General features: G+C 34.4%; 2 protein-coding genes across 2 annotated transcripts; both read right to left on the bottom strand.

The window, feature by feature from the left end:
* Positions 1–11,429: 11,429 nt before the first annotated feature.
* LOC132281905 (uncharacterized) lies at positions 11,430–12,165 on the bottom strand. The gene has a single exon (XM_059783563.1). The coding sequence runs from the start codon at positions 12,163–12,165 to the stop codon at positions 11,611–11,613; it is 555 nt and encodes a 184-aa protein (XP_059639546.1). The 3' UTR covers positions 11,430–11,610.
* A 1,166-nt stretch (positions 12,166–13,331) lies between these two features.
* Positions 13,332–13,900, bottom strand: LOC132285249 (WUSCHEL-related homeobox 1-like). The gene has a single exon (XM_059787419.1). The coding sequence runs from the start codon at positions 13,711–13,713 to the stop codon at positions 13,387–13,389; it is 327 nt and encodes a 108-aa protein (XP_059643402.1). The 5' UTR covers positions 13,714–13,900; the 3' UTR covers positions 13,332–13,386.
* Positions 13,901–15,598: the final 1,698 nt, after the last annotated feature.

Raw genomic sequence — 15,598 nt, forward strand, 5'->3', positions numbered from 1 at the left:
ACGCTTAATATCCTGTTTTCACTGGTGAGTTGCTTTAGTATCGGTGGAGCCCGAGAACACAGGTGGACTCCCCTTTGTGAAAGAGCTCCTAGCCTTTTCCCAAGAATCCGTCTGAACCACTGGTGCTATTACAAGTGCCTACTGAACCTGTGGTTGGTTTCGGAGTGCAACTGTTACCCCAGCCTCTATAGCTCGAGCAACAAGGTCATTGAGGTGTGGAGGAATCTCTGGATCTCTGACTCGACCCTGAGCCTGTTGAACTTCCTCCTGCTCCTCCTAAAACCCTGACATTTGCTGCTCTTCCTCTATTTGCCGACGTTGTAGGCGTTCCTGCTGCCTACGTGCCGTTCTCCTCTGTCGATTGTTCATGTTCTGTTCTCTTCCAGTGTTAACCATGCTGTTAACATTGAAAGACAAACATCAGTATGAGTTTAAATGAACCGTCAAAGAATTTAATGAATCCTAAACTTAAGCTCTAATCAAGAGAAAACGCTACGCGGAAGACTTAATACGAAACACCCTAAAGACACTTGAACCTGGAGTGCTCTGATACCAACTGTGATACCCCTCAGATCCGAAACACGGGTTGATCAGGCCCAAGCCCAAACCCGAGGGAATATCAAACAATTAATATTTTAACGAACACGGAATACAAATTGAATTAAAAAAATAAAAATAATAAGCTGAAAGAAACTAGAATAAAAATCCTCAAAACATAATTATTTAAATCCGTTAATCCAAAACTCCATAAGTTTACAACTCGGGAATCCATCCAGTGGACCCCTTATTAAAACCCAATAGAAACTAAAATATCTGAAATATAATCTAAAGCTAAACATAGAAAAGATTCCTACGTAGTCGGAGGAATGAATATCTGTATCTGCTTTGCACATCCAAGCTCTAACCCTGGAACTGACAGACACCTGAAAAATAAAGAGTGGGTCAGGCCCACATGCAAGTCCTATTCTACTACGATCCAAGCAGTAATCTGATATGCAGATATATCTTAGATAGCTCAATAATATCTATCTAGTCCATACATATATATATCCACACTAAAGGGACATTCACTGGACTACAGTAGGGGTCTCAACCTGAATAGAAGGCAACATGCGAAAACGCACCCAAATGTGGGCATGAGTACCTAGACCTAACAGGGTACACCTCAACCTACTTTAACTAGCTACGCATCCATTGCATATACGCACCCTAACCAACAAGTCTGAGACTCAAGCTCATCTCGTGGTACCATAAACATATATATAAAGTCCGTCCAAAACCAGGGTATGTCATTCAAATACTTATTGAGATGACATACAATATACAAACTAGTTAGTCACACAACTTATTTAGTTGATATGACTTAACTACCATCCATTAATCCAGGAAGCCATTCAACTTAGTCGCAGTTGATCTGACTCAATCACAAGTTGGATTCAATATTTTTCAATCCATCCTTTAATCCATTAGGGTAGGTTTAAGTATTTTGAGCTAAACCGTCCCTAGTATGTCATCGTCCCATACTGGTGCATACAATCCTCCATATCCATGTAAATTACAAAACATAATAATAAGCTAGTAATTTATAATCCAAGCCATTATCCATATCATTGCAGAAAAGTATTTAAAATTTCAGCAATATAAATCCCAGCATTAATTCATGTAATTGCACTAGAGAATTTGATATTCCAACAATTAACATCCAGAGCATGCATAGTTCAAACCTTAAACATAAAATGATCTATCATGCATCCAATATAAGATTTATAATCTTAGTATAATCCATTATGTTGCCCAAAATTAAGCTAAGCAATTTGGTTCTTTCCATCCATTATCAGTATGCTAAGTTGTATGTTTTTACACTGATTCATCCTTTAAATAATTTATAAAAATTTATTTACATATCCGTATTGTCAAATTTTCTAAGCATAAGAAGTGTATTATGCATTTTAGAACCACCCAAAGTCCATTTAACCCATTTAGATTACTTAAAATAGGTTCCAAAACAATTCTGGGCAATTAAAACTAAGTTCCAGGTCGCGGCCCAACTTAGTCGGCTCAATTGCCAACTAAGCAGGCTAAGTTCCTAACTTAGTCGGCTAAGTTGCTAACTTAGTCGGCTAAATTGCCAACTTAGTCGGCTCAGTCTCCAATTGAGTCGGCTAAGTTGGTGCTGATGCCGTCTTCTTCGTCCGTTCAGCCTCTGAAAACCCTAAAACTCCATTGCTAAGGCCTCTAAGCTTTAATCTACGTCCCATATGTCCATACTAAATTATTTTAAGTGTTTTAACATGCAAAGATCCAATTTAAACAACAGTTCATGCATAAAGATCACAAAACTAAAGAAAACACGAACATGTATGTATAACTCTGCAACCCTCTGTTTTATTTTGATTAAGCATGCATAATTAATTTGTTTTAGCATTAATTAAACTCCTGGAGTCTAGTTAGGCATGCACAGAACACGAATTAAAGGGAAAGAGCAAGAATAAAAACTTGCCTTCGAGACTTTGGTTTTAAATCTCTAACTGTCGTCTCTGAATTTCCAACTTTGTTCCACGCTTCTGTTACTCTTGGCTAACCCAGAAGCAACCCCGTTCCTTCCTCCTTGAACTTCTCTGTAAGCTCTCAAGTTTTCACTATCTGTTTTCTCAAAATCTCACAACTCTCTGTATCTCTATACTACGTGAAAAGGATTAACAAAACCCTTGGCAGACATATACTTATGTATTTATAGGTTTTATTTGAAACCCTAAATTAAATCCTAGACCAATTACAAGTCAGCTCAACGTGAAACCTAAAAGAAAACTAAACCCTAATACTAATATACATGGAAACGAAAACACGGACCACAGTTAAATTAAAAACTATATATTTAAATAGCCATATAAGTACATAATTAAACCAGTACTAAAAACAAATGTTAGTTAAATAAAATTAAAAAAAAAAAAACAAATAAATCACATAACTCCATTAAATTAACAAATAAACAATTAAACAAATATAAATGCAATTTAAACAATTTATTAAATAGTAGGACTATCATTTTGAAATTAGAGGTATTACAGTCTCCTTGCCGCAATTCCCTAGAAGGGGAGATTAATCCACCTACCTCGCCATTGATGAGGATGGAGTATTTCACAGTCGTAATACATTCCATAACAATGTCAACCGATCTTGTTGATAAAGGATCAAGTCTTAAATGTTATCGTTCTATGCTCCTAGATTTGAATCCTTCATTTCTATTAACTTTTCATCATGAAAGCGCACTCATTTATTTTTATGGAGATTAAACCCTTACCATTATATAATGCGTATTCAAGCATCTTGGAAGGGAACGGAAAATCGTTGAAACCATTTATTTATTTTCTTCGTTTTCCCTATTCTTCTATTTGCTGTCTGCTTTCTCTTCTCAGTTAATAATATGTATATATATATATATATATACACACACACACACACACACACACACACATATATATTTATTTATTTATTTATATTTATTATATTCGAACTATAAACAGACACAAAGCTTTGGACGAAAAGCAGGGCCAGGTAGGTTGAACTTATCCATGGGTTCGCTAAAGTAACAAAATTACAAAACATATCACTCGGCCCATTTTGAAACAAGATATATAATTCAGGCTGATTTCGGCCCAGCAAAAACTAAGCATTACCAAATAATAATAATAACATAAATTCATTAAACATGCAATTTTCCCGGGAAAAAAGCTTAAATGCTCAACTTGAACCAAGACGTCCGAATTGGACTTCATGGCTGTTGGTAAAACATAACATAAAAATGCAGAGTGTCAGTGTAATTTACACTGGGCCTGGGACTAACTAGTCACTTCCTTTTGTTAATTATATAAATCGGGCCCTATAATTTGACTGGTCAAGGCATGGCTTTGTCCCACCCCAATTTAGAGCTCTAGTTGAGGGATGTGAGACAAGTGAAGTTGCAGAAGCCTTATGAATGGGATTAAGGAAATACCGAGAAAAAAAAAAAAAAAAAAAAAAGGAGAGAGAAAGAAAGAAAGAAAGAAAGAAAGAAAGAAAGTTGACATATTTACTTTTAAAAAAATGTTGACTAATCGGACTATTTGATGTGACGTTACGCTAATCTTCACTCACATTAAAATAATCTGAGTTAAAAAGAAGAATAATAATAATAAAAAAGGTTCGAGTTATCCGGTTGTCAGACTTCGTGTCATTACTTTTTGTTAAATTAAATAACCGAAAAGTTGGTGAATGGAATGGGATTAACGAGTTTGGGTTGCATAAGAAATGGTAAAGAGAAGGGTTTAATGAAGAGCAGTTCTACATTTCTACATATCTCGAATTAAAATTTGAAATTTGATCTTAAATCTAACGTGGCGATAGTTAAAAAGACATTAATGTTCTGTATTTTAATACATATTACACTTTATTCTTTTATGCATTTATGTTTCCTATTTTAGCAAAACTAACTCATCGTCAATTGATGAAAAAGGAAATAAAAAACAATTATATAGGTTTCACTTTCTATCTCTAATTTATTTTTTTCTATTAATATTTTTCATTATATATAATCTTCTGCACTTAGCCCTCTTTTTATTTTTCAACTACTCTATATTTTGTTGAGTATTTCTTTAAAATTTAACCGTACAATTATATAAAGCTATAAGTGTAGTTTCTAGTTTTAACTATTTGAAAATTTAATAGAAAGGGTCTTCCAAACGACTTGTTAGAATTGTATTCAAGTTATTAAGTTATATTAGGGTTTGGATTCGACAGTCATAAGTTTTGCTTTTTATTTATTTATTTTTTTTATTTTTATCTTTTCCTATATTAAGATATTTCCTTTATTAAAAATTTGTGTTTAAAATACACAAATCAGCTAAATAAGCTGACAAATAAGCATTTGCCTAATTCAAGGTAAAATCACAAATAAAAATTCGGCAAGTATAGCATTTTTCTTTAGGCTCCGTTTGATTAGATAGAAGTAAGTAAGAAAAAAAAAAGAAATAGAAAATGAAAGAAAAGTTAAGTGAATGAAAAGAAAAGTTATTTTCAATGAAGCATTTGGTTAACATGAAAATTTATTCAGGAAAATTGTATGAAAATATTAGTTTGTTAGTTTGGATAGCATGAAAATGAAAAGAAAGTGATTGTGCATACCAAAATTACCCTTATAATTTTAAATACTAAAAAAATAAATAAATTTGTGTTTGATAATGTTTATTTTATTCAAAATTTTAATAAAATGATGAATTATTAAGTTTTAATAATACAATTATTTATATTGTTTAAATTAAAACAATACTTCAAGACATCTTAGGTAGAACCATAGAAGCAGAACTATCTATTCATTTAAGAGAAATAAGGAAGCTTAAAAAAAAAAATAAAAAAAAATAAATTTGGGCTCATGGACTCATGGGCTTTCAACCAGAGAACACAAAAAGAGAAAAAAATATATATATTATTCTCTGTCTATATATAATAGAGGTGTATAATATATATGATACAATGTATATATTTGGAACCAAAAAAAAAAAAAAAATCGTCCAAATAGTATTACAAGAGAACATGTTTAGAGAGAAGTTGTCTTCTAGAAGTCCATTAAAATATAAATTGTTAAAGAACTTGCCTCTAGTAGAAAAGAAACTCAGTTAGAAAATAAAAAAATTAATTATTTTATATAATTCAGTTGTTGGAAAAAATAGGAACTTCAAATAAAAAGAACCAGTTTTCACGAGAAAATATTATTTCCCTGTATTTTGTGTGAGAAAAGTTTTGGGAGAAAGTAGCCTAATACGGGAAACTAAATTTTCTATAGGATTCTTTTTCCATTTATCCAAACTCTAAAAAAAATTTAAAAGTTTTCTCTTTCCTTTCTTTTTTAGTTGATTTCATCAAACCAAACGAAGCCTTAATGAATAAAAAAGAGAAATGATTAATATCATGAACTCGTGATAATGTATCATGAATGATGTGGCATGTGAGTTGGCAGTTTGGGTTAATCTAAAAGCAAAATTTTAGAAGAGAAAATAGGAAAATGAAAAAATCTACAGAATATTGCGATTGAAAGTATAAACCCATGTAGACAACTACAAGTAATAAAGTAACAGAGAAGTCTATCACGAATTCTTAAGACATTATATGGACTTCATGGTGTTGAGAGAGTTTTGGAGCCCCTTGTTCTAGTTCTGTTTCATCTCAACTATAATTAACATTGAATATATATAAATGTAAACAAACTCAAAATTTACCATTTAACTGGTGTTTTGTAATTTATATTTCATGCATACTTTAGCTTAGATCAATTATTTCATTTACAGTTGGGCCAAGAATAATAAATGCGGACTCTAAAGGTAATATATATGAATGAAACGAATAATCTAACATTACGTATGGGCCAGTGTGCGCTGAAAATGAGCCAACAAAATGAGGAAAAAAATAAAAATAAAAATAATCTAACATTACATATGGGCCAGAGTGTGCTGAAATGGAGCTAACAAAATGAGAAAAAGAAAGAAAAAAAAAAAAAAAATTGCGAGCTGTGGAATTAATAAATGGAATGGAACAGTTGAAAAATGAAATATGCCTATGGTGTTTATACATATGATATACGTAGTAATATAGGTCTATATTATAAAATTAATGAATATACATATGTGGCTAACAATATCTACTAATAATTAACTATTTTGTATCCAACACAAATACTTCACGTGATTGCAGGAGTGCAAAGAAAATAGCTTTTCTTAGCTTACAAACAGCCCAGAATGAAAGAAAGTGCAGTATACATCATATTTGGCTTTTCTTTCTTGGCCAAAGGCCTTCTTTACTTCACTTTAAGTCTTTTAACAGACTTAAGAAGGACCATCCACTTATCATTTTATGTCTCATCAGTATTTGTGGAAAGTTAGAACTTGGTAGGTTTGGACTTTGTAAGTTACCCATATGATATGAAATGTCACACACACACACACACACACACAAATATCAGGGACTTGTCGTGCCTCAAGGCTCAAGTTATCTTCTATAGTTCTATGTACAATCAATCTCAGGACTTGGAGGCACCCACTGATGACTGATCATGCCTGTCCCACAAGACTTGAATGTGGTATGCATTTTATTCGGATTCGATCCTTGGGGCTTATTCAGAAGTTTCCAATTTTTCACTTAGACCTTCAGTACTAAACCAAATTAAAATTCTTTTAACCTTTTTTATTTTTTTTTTATTTTTTAAATTTATATCAAGGTGTTTCTAATCGAACAAAAAATATTCCCAACCCAGCCTCCAAACTAGTTTTGTTCAATGATATTATCTGCTTCTGAAAAAGATTTTGGTTGTTTTTGTATATAGCACATCCTCTAGGACTATGAGATTGAGTTGGGATCTTGCTTTGCTGTAATAGTATCATGCAGTATAAAATGTGATTGCTTGCACACACGCATAAGCGATCATAGCACGCTGTCCCTTACTCTTTTCAGTTGAGGATCGATATTTCATGAGATAACCTCATAGAATATTTACCTCTCGTGCTGGGAGAAGCTAATTGGGACTCAAGTTTGCAAATCATGCATTTGGGTAATTATAAAAAATAGGTTGAATATGAAATATCTTATTTTTAAATCACCCATCTCGTGAACCGGTTGGACTTTTCATGTGAGTCGGTGAAAAATAGTATAATATTAGAAGCAAATTATTATATTGTAGGTATATATGTTTGTAATGTCAATACTAAGATTCATAGAATTGATACCCTAAAAATTAATTATCATATCCATATAAGATAAAGTAATATTAAAGGTCTGTTGTAAAGGTTAACATTACAGTTCGTTGTGATAGTAATGGAATACCGGATACATAGGAGATGTAACCGTTTGTGTGTGTGTGTGTGTGTGTGTGTGGGGCATTGATCATACCAAGATGTTTTAGTTGGTGGTGTTAATGTTGGTCAGAGGGAGAGAGAGAGAGAATCACATGATGATCTCATTATAAGAAAGGACGACAAATCACATGATGCTTTAAACTACAAATGGGAAACTTCTTACACTCCTGTCTGCCTACATATGTATGTCTATATAATAAACTATGTGGGTATTGTCAATTTTCTCCCCAGGCCTAGCTTTAACCTATACCTACCTACTAGCTGTGCCCCATCTCATTTATTAATTCATTCCTCAATCCATTGCCATCTTTTATTGGTTGGAGTTGTTACTACTAATTAATACTCTTACCCAAACAAGCACTTGAATTACCTGTATGGATATAAGTTAGAACAAACCTAAAATTTGGCCCAAAAGTTGGAATAACAATTCGGTGTTCTATATTGTTTCAGCCCATCTTTTTTACTGTAGCAAAGGTTAGAGGAAATTTTTTATTAGGGCAAATCATCTCAGCCTCCAATCGCCTTCGTCTCTATTCTCGTTCTCAACTCTGGAACTTGCTCCCTCTCTCTCTCTCCGCAACTGCAAACACAAAATCTACAAGGATCGGAAGTTCAAAATGGGCCCTAAGCAATACTCGATCTCTCTCTCTCTCCAACTGCAAACTTGTATGGGTTTTGTTTTAATTTTTTTTAGGGCAAATCATTTCAGCCTCCCAAACGCCTCCATCTTTATTCTCGATCTCTCTCTCTGCAACTGCAAACTTGTATGAGTTTTGTTTTAATTTTTTTTAGAGCAAATCATTTCAGCCTCCCAAACGCCTCCATCTTTATTCTCGATCTCTCTCTGCAACTGCAAACTTATATGGGTTTTGTTTTAATTTTTTTTAGGGCAAATAATTTTAGCCTTCCAAACGCCTCCATCTCTATTCTCTCTCTCTCTATCTCTGCAAGTGCAAACATGTATGGGTTTTGTTTTAATTTTTTTTAGGGCAAATAATTTCAGCCTTCCAAACGCCTCCATCTCTATTCTCTCTCTATCTCTGCAAGTGCAAACATGCATGGGTTTTGTTTTAATTTTTTTAGGGCAAATCATTTCAGCCTCCCAAACGCCTCCATCTCTATTCTCGTTCTCAACTCTGCAAATCCAATTTTAGGGCAAATCATTTCAGCCTCCCAATTGCGCGCCCTAGTCTCTCTCTCTTTCTCTCTGCAATTGCAAGTCTGCGTGTATGGGTTTTGTTTTAATTTTTTTTTCTAAATCAACTAATCAAGCTCTATAATTCTTGTTTTGCAAACTCATCAAGTGAAGTAATTAATTTATTTTAATTATTAAAAATAATAATAATAATTTCTATTTCAAAATTTTCAGAGCAAATTTTCGTCGCCAAACATGTTTTGTTCTCCTTTCAGAACACTACACCACACAATACTTGTTCTGTTCTAGGCTAGAGTGTTACACTACACCACACAACACTTGTTCTGTTCTAGGCTAGAGTGTTACACTACACCACACAACACTTCCCAAACGGGCCCTAAGAGTCTGTGAATGTGGAGAGAGAGAGAGAGAGAGAGATCTTGTTAATTTTAGTCTGTGTGATGAGAGGTTGGAGGATTAGCAGCAGCATTCTCATCAAATCCCAATTTTCACCAATTTCAATATATCCTTGTTTGTTTTCTTTATCCATAGAAAATTCAAGCACGAATATTGGTGGTTCCCCATAAAATCACTAGTTTTGGTGTAGGAAATTTTTTTTTATGTTGCGTTTCAGAATATTGAATCGGTATTATGAATTTGTCAATTCGATATTCCCAAACGTTGCATTAATTTTTCAAATTAGCGACAAGAGCTTGCAACGCCATATCTTTTGGCTTGTCTTTTCAATATTAAGTTAGAAGTTGTGGCCATATTCAGGGGTGCAAAAAGAATTGATGGAATTGATAGAACCGAAACCGGTGCTTCAATTTCAGTTCCTAACGGTTCTGGTTTCTATTCTAATACTCCGAAATTGAAACCGTTAGGAACCGGAACCGTATAATAATTATATGTATTATGTTTTTAATTACCTATTGATGTCTACAAAGAGATATATACAATAAATGTATATTCTCATTTACAATATTATATATCAAAATCCACTAACGAATTTAGAGTCATTAAATTATTATTATTATTATTTTATAGAAAAAAAAGCAACCGAAACTAGAATTGTGAGACCGATTCCAATATCTAGGAGCCGCCGTGTGCACCCATAGCCAGATCAACAACACACATACCAAAGGACCTCGACTGGTTTAATGGTCTCTAATGAGAGTGTGTTTACTTTAACTCTAAATAATAATAAAAAAAAAATGAACAAGCTAGTACTAAGTATACCCACAAGAATAATACGTTGTTGTTGTTGTGTGTGTGTATACATATTCTGTAGGTTTCATATGTCCAATCTCACTAAAGGATGTAGAATGTGAACTTGGTCAAAAGTCTCAGTGTTACATCATTCTACAAGAGAGTGTATGAAATACATATATATGTACTTTGTAATTCAAGTTTTTGTTGATATGTCAAAACCTGAACCAGAGATAGAGTAATCTGAACAACTGTCTATAGGAAGATTGAGTGTATTACACGATCAATCAACTTGTCTTTTCTTTTCTTTTCTTTTCTTTTTTTCTCGGAAAGATGGTTAGAGAATTGAGGGTTTTAAAGTACTTCAATAGCTGCTAAGCCTTGCTAACATCAATAGACCTAATCAGTTATATCATACAACAATGTATCTGTCATTATCAATCCTAACTGACACACAAAAGTGTGTGGAGTGTTATCCCACACAATCTTGTGTGTTTAAGCTACATTCGCGACGAAGCTGCATAGAGTCTGAGATTTGTAGTCTTAACCTTCTATTTTAGAACGTGAGATCAAACTAATTGCGCATAAGTTATTTTCACTAATATCCAAGAACATAGAATTGACCAACAGTAACGCACTGGTTTTATTGTTACTATTTTTTATTACATGTAATTATTATTGCTTCTACTAAAGATTATTAATCTTTGCTCATCTTTAATTAGGCTCATTTACTCTTGGTTCTCTTGAAAGGTCATTTATTTACAACCTACGCCATTTAGTTCGTTCGTTTATTATCACGATAGTGCCAAATTTGTTTTGTTTTGATGTTTTTTCTTTTCTAAGAATCATGAATGGAATCTAAGATTTAACATATTATATTCTATAAATGTAACAGCAGACAACAAAACTCTCCTATCCAGAATCTAAGTCACTTCAACATCCCATTTCAGATCACGTAGTTCAACAAGCCCTCACATCTAATTCTACTACTTCAGACCCCAGACCCCCTGTAGCTTCATCAGTTCATTGGGAGACCCATCTCTCTCTACCCCCTCTCTCTCTCTCACACACACACACACAAACATGACATATCCATACATAATGCATCTGGTTACCCGAACAAGCCCAATGCCTGTCACCACAGAGACACTGTAAAAGTTGCTAAATAATAGCTCTTCATTGACTCAAAAACCAACATGGTCCAAATGCATTTTAGGGCAACCTACTTTCTTTCATACCCACATTCTACTTACTGCAGTCTCCATGAAATGTTACATCGACAACATTAAAATCATCCCTAGCTAGCTACTTTCCAACAACATTTCAAATTCTAAATCTAACACCAAGTTTACATAGATGGCAAAATATTAGTAGTTTTTTTTTTCTTCAATTCTTCAATGGAAGGAACTCAAAAAACTGGTAAGGAGTGTAGTTAGCATTCATGTCGGCCCCCGATATCCCGGCCTCCTTCTCGGAACCATTCTCGTCCCCATTGCCGCTCCGGAGTGGAAACAATTGAAGGGTTTCGTGAGATTCCCCGCAGCTTAGGTTTACTTGGCCGGAGTGATCGCTGTGGTTGCCGTTGAGAATGTGATTAAGCACTTCATCTCTGTAGGCAGGTGATGTAAAGATGTTCAGATCTTGAGTCGTATTTATGATGTTTGGGTCCATTGTTGTTACTGGAATGGCAGTGGTGGTAGTAGTGGCAGTACTACTAATAGTGTTGGTGTTTATGAGGTAGGTGGGAGGTGAACATGAAGACAAATGCATCATCTGCCACGTGGCATTCCTTTCTACCAAGCTCCTTCTATGCTGTAATTCTCTCTCATCGAATTGTATCCATCCATCTGTTCCTGTTCTACATTCTGGTGGTACTGCTGCTGCTGCTTTTGCTGCCCTAATTTGTAATGAAACAGTCTTCTGAAAAAAAATTAAAGTCATTCAATTAATATATATATATATGTATGTATGCATATGTATATGTATATGTATAAGTACTACTTAAATGAAATAATTCAATTTCCTTCATGAATCTATATAATTAATATCAATTAACTAACTAAAAAACACAGTGATCCAAAAGAAGGAAATTAAATTTAGCTAGCTAGGTTAGCATTAATTGCCTTGCCTTTTGTTGGGTATAGGAGTGTCTTCTGGTTATTGAAATGTACCATTATACAAAATCCAACTCAAACAGTACCAAACAGAACAGTACTAGGTCAACTAAATTACAACCCCATCTACTGTGGGTAAGTTATGTTCATGAGTAATGGTAATTATGCTTCTGAAACTGTACTAAGCCAATGAGAAAGAAAAATGACAACAGATACACTATTTCATGTGAATTTTCATCAATATATATGTTAATTGGTCACTTTTCTATTGATTTGGTTATTGGGATTATTTTTTATTTTTTAAAAAATATTTTCCTATATATATATAGGAATATATATGGTCCAAATGAGATGAATAAGCAGCACAGGAGTCAAAAACCCTAGTTGAATTTCATAAGAACAATAGACCCGACAAAAAGGAAGAAATGCAGCTTTTAGGTCATTTCTATTTCCCAACAAAAGGCCTTTCTTTTGCATGATCGATTGATCGTATCCCTAAAATAATAGATATAATATATAGTTGCATAAACATGGTAATCATATGGGTATTATATGGATGATTAATTGATTCTAATGATCTTTTTGGATATAGATATATGTGTGGTATTCTGAGCTTGTAAAAAAGAAGATTGTGTCGGTCTACAAAGAAAGACAAAGGAAGATAAATTAGACCTGATCTGTGTGTGCACTGCAGTTTGTAAGATGTACCCAGTTCTTGGTCTCTTCACCTTCAAGACCTGTCCTATTTGCCCCTGTTTGTGTGTTGACAAAAAGAAAAACAAAAAGACTTCAACTTTATATCTCAAGCATACAACAAACGGAATGCTAGTAAAAAGCATTCCAAATCAAACTCATATACAATTTTTTTTTTTTTTTTTTTTTTTTTTACATCCCAAAAAACAAATAATACTTCACACACACACACAAAAAGAAAAGTAAAACAAATATTTTGAATTTCACACACACATCTAACATGAAATCTTACATGTATATATATCAATTTCATGAAAAAGATAAGTTTAGAGATTATATATATGGTGTGGGTTTGTTAATTACCTGGTTCTTTCTTTTGATCTGTGTTCTCTAAATCACATGAGTATTGTTCATGATCAGAAGCTGATTCAAGTTGACGGCGTCGTTTCTGCCTTTCTCTGGCCTTGTGATTCTGAAACCAGTAGAAGACATTCTTGCCTTCAATCTTGCCGTATCGACGGAGCTGTGCAGTGATGTGCTGAATCTGCTCGGCGGAGGGCGTTCGAGTCCCCCGTCGATACAATTCTTCCAGTGTCTGTAACTGCTCCGGCGTTGGGTTCCAACGAGAGCTCACCACTACCTGCTGTTGCGTGCTCAACTCTCTCTTACTTTGCTCAGACATGGTTGCTGACACAAACCAAAAAATAAAAATAAAAACACATCAAAATCATCCATATTGATACATTTATTCACATACAAACACATATTAACAATAACAACTCACACATGCCAAAATTAATAAACACAGAAGCATAGTACTTCATCATCATTATTAATTTTCATATGAATGGTCGGTTGTCTACAAAGACACCAACCCACCACTTTTTAACCTCCTGCAGTTGGGTACCGGCAACAAGAGAGTATATTATAGATAGAGATACATTACCCAAGTGGTGATTGAATGCAAGAAGATGATTGCTTCCATGGATGCGGCCAAAACCAGCTGGAGGGTTTGTGGCGGCAGTGTTGTGGGTAGTGGGTGATTTTGGAATGAGAGGACGGAGCTTGCGGCTGTTGAATGAATCAGGCATGTTGTTGAACTCTACACCATCATTATATCCCATCATCCACATTGTTATGTGTTAAAAGACAAAAGTAGGATGAACTCTCTGTCTCTCTCCTCTTTCTCTCTCTAGATCTCCAACTGATGGGTTCAATTCATTGAGCTGAATGAAGAGTTTTTTTTTTTTTTTTTTTAAAAAAGTTGGAGTAGTACTATTAGTGGTGGAAAGAAACCGTGTAAGTGGCGGTGTAACAAGAAAAGGGAAAGATGATGGTGCAAAAATGGGAAAAGAGCAAGGAGATCATGAGAATGGAGGTGGTTTAAATAGAAGTATTTTTATCTCTAGTTCATACAATTTGGGAAGCGAAAAGGGTTGATATATGGTATGTGTTGATGCTAATAAATGGAGAGATTTTTAGTTGAAAATTTGGAAAAGGTTTGTATAAGATCTAGAGAGAGAGAGAGAGAGTGAATGAGAGAGAGAGAGGGGGAATGGTGTTGGTTTAAATTGGAACAAAGTGAGGAGTACATGAGGTTGACTGGGCTTAGCTATCATCTCTCTCATTCTCTGAGTCTGAGAGAGAAGGAAGAGAGAGAGAGTTTGTTTTTTTTTCTAGAGAGAGAAAGGAAAGGAAAATAGGAAAGGGAATTGAAAAAGAAAAGGGAGGCAGCAGGGGCAAAGGAAGAAGAGAAGGAAAGGCGTGGAATTCTGGGAGTTATTGGTATTGGTGAATGAAAAACGACGTGACGATGATGAGGGTTATCATAAGCCTCATCACCCTTACACCTTCATTTATTGTTCCTCTCCTGTCGAGTGCCTTTCACACTTATTCTCTATCCGAACTGCCCCTCTCTCTCTTTCTCTCTCTAGCTCTCTCGACATCTCTTCTACGTACGGCTCTCTTTGAAATTCCTTTTATACCCTCCAATACCAACCTTATCTGTGTTTAATCCCATCTACCCCTAGTGTCCACTCAATATACATCTATACATGCATATAAAATTACAATGTTTCATGCCCATATACTACTATATTGTATAATTTGTTTCATGTCCGTATGTATGTATGTGATCTTTGTCGTTTGCTTTACGCACAAGGGTGGAAGAATTCTAACACCTTTACGTGCTATCACAATTACTATGTCTCCTTTGGAATCTTCCCAGCTAGCTAGCTGCTGATCGTACATATACATGTGTATACTATACTATATGCTATATCTATATTATAGTATGCCCTCTTCCTTAATTCACTTTGATCTGTCACGTACATGTCCATGTCTCTAGCTACGTCCATGCCCACAACTTCTAGCTCTCTCTCTTCGCTATCATGATCGTATCATTCTAAATTCTAAAGCAATTAATGTGCCTCAGTGTCCTTCCTAGCTAGCTTCTCATTTTTAATTCCATTGTGTGTGTGTGTGTGTGTGTGTGTGTGTGTATAATGTGTTTATACATACTTGTTGGGTTGAGGGTGGGGTTAATTTGGATCTGAAGCCTAATCTCA

This window comes from Cornus florida, unplaced genomic scaffold (assembly GCF_030987335.1).
Source record: "Cornus florida cultivar Cherokee Brave unplaced genomic scaffold, ASM3098733v1 CherokeeBrave_3.0.0_Hap2_Chr11, whole genome shotgun sequence".
Classification (NCBI taxonomy): Eukaryota; Viridiplantae; Streptophyta; class Magnoliopsida; order Cornales; family Cornaceae; genus Cornus; species Cornus florida.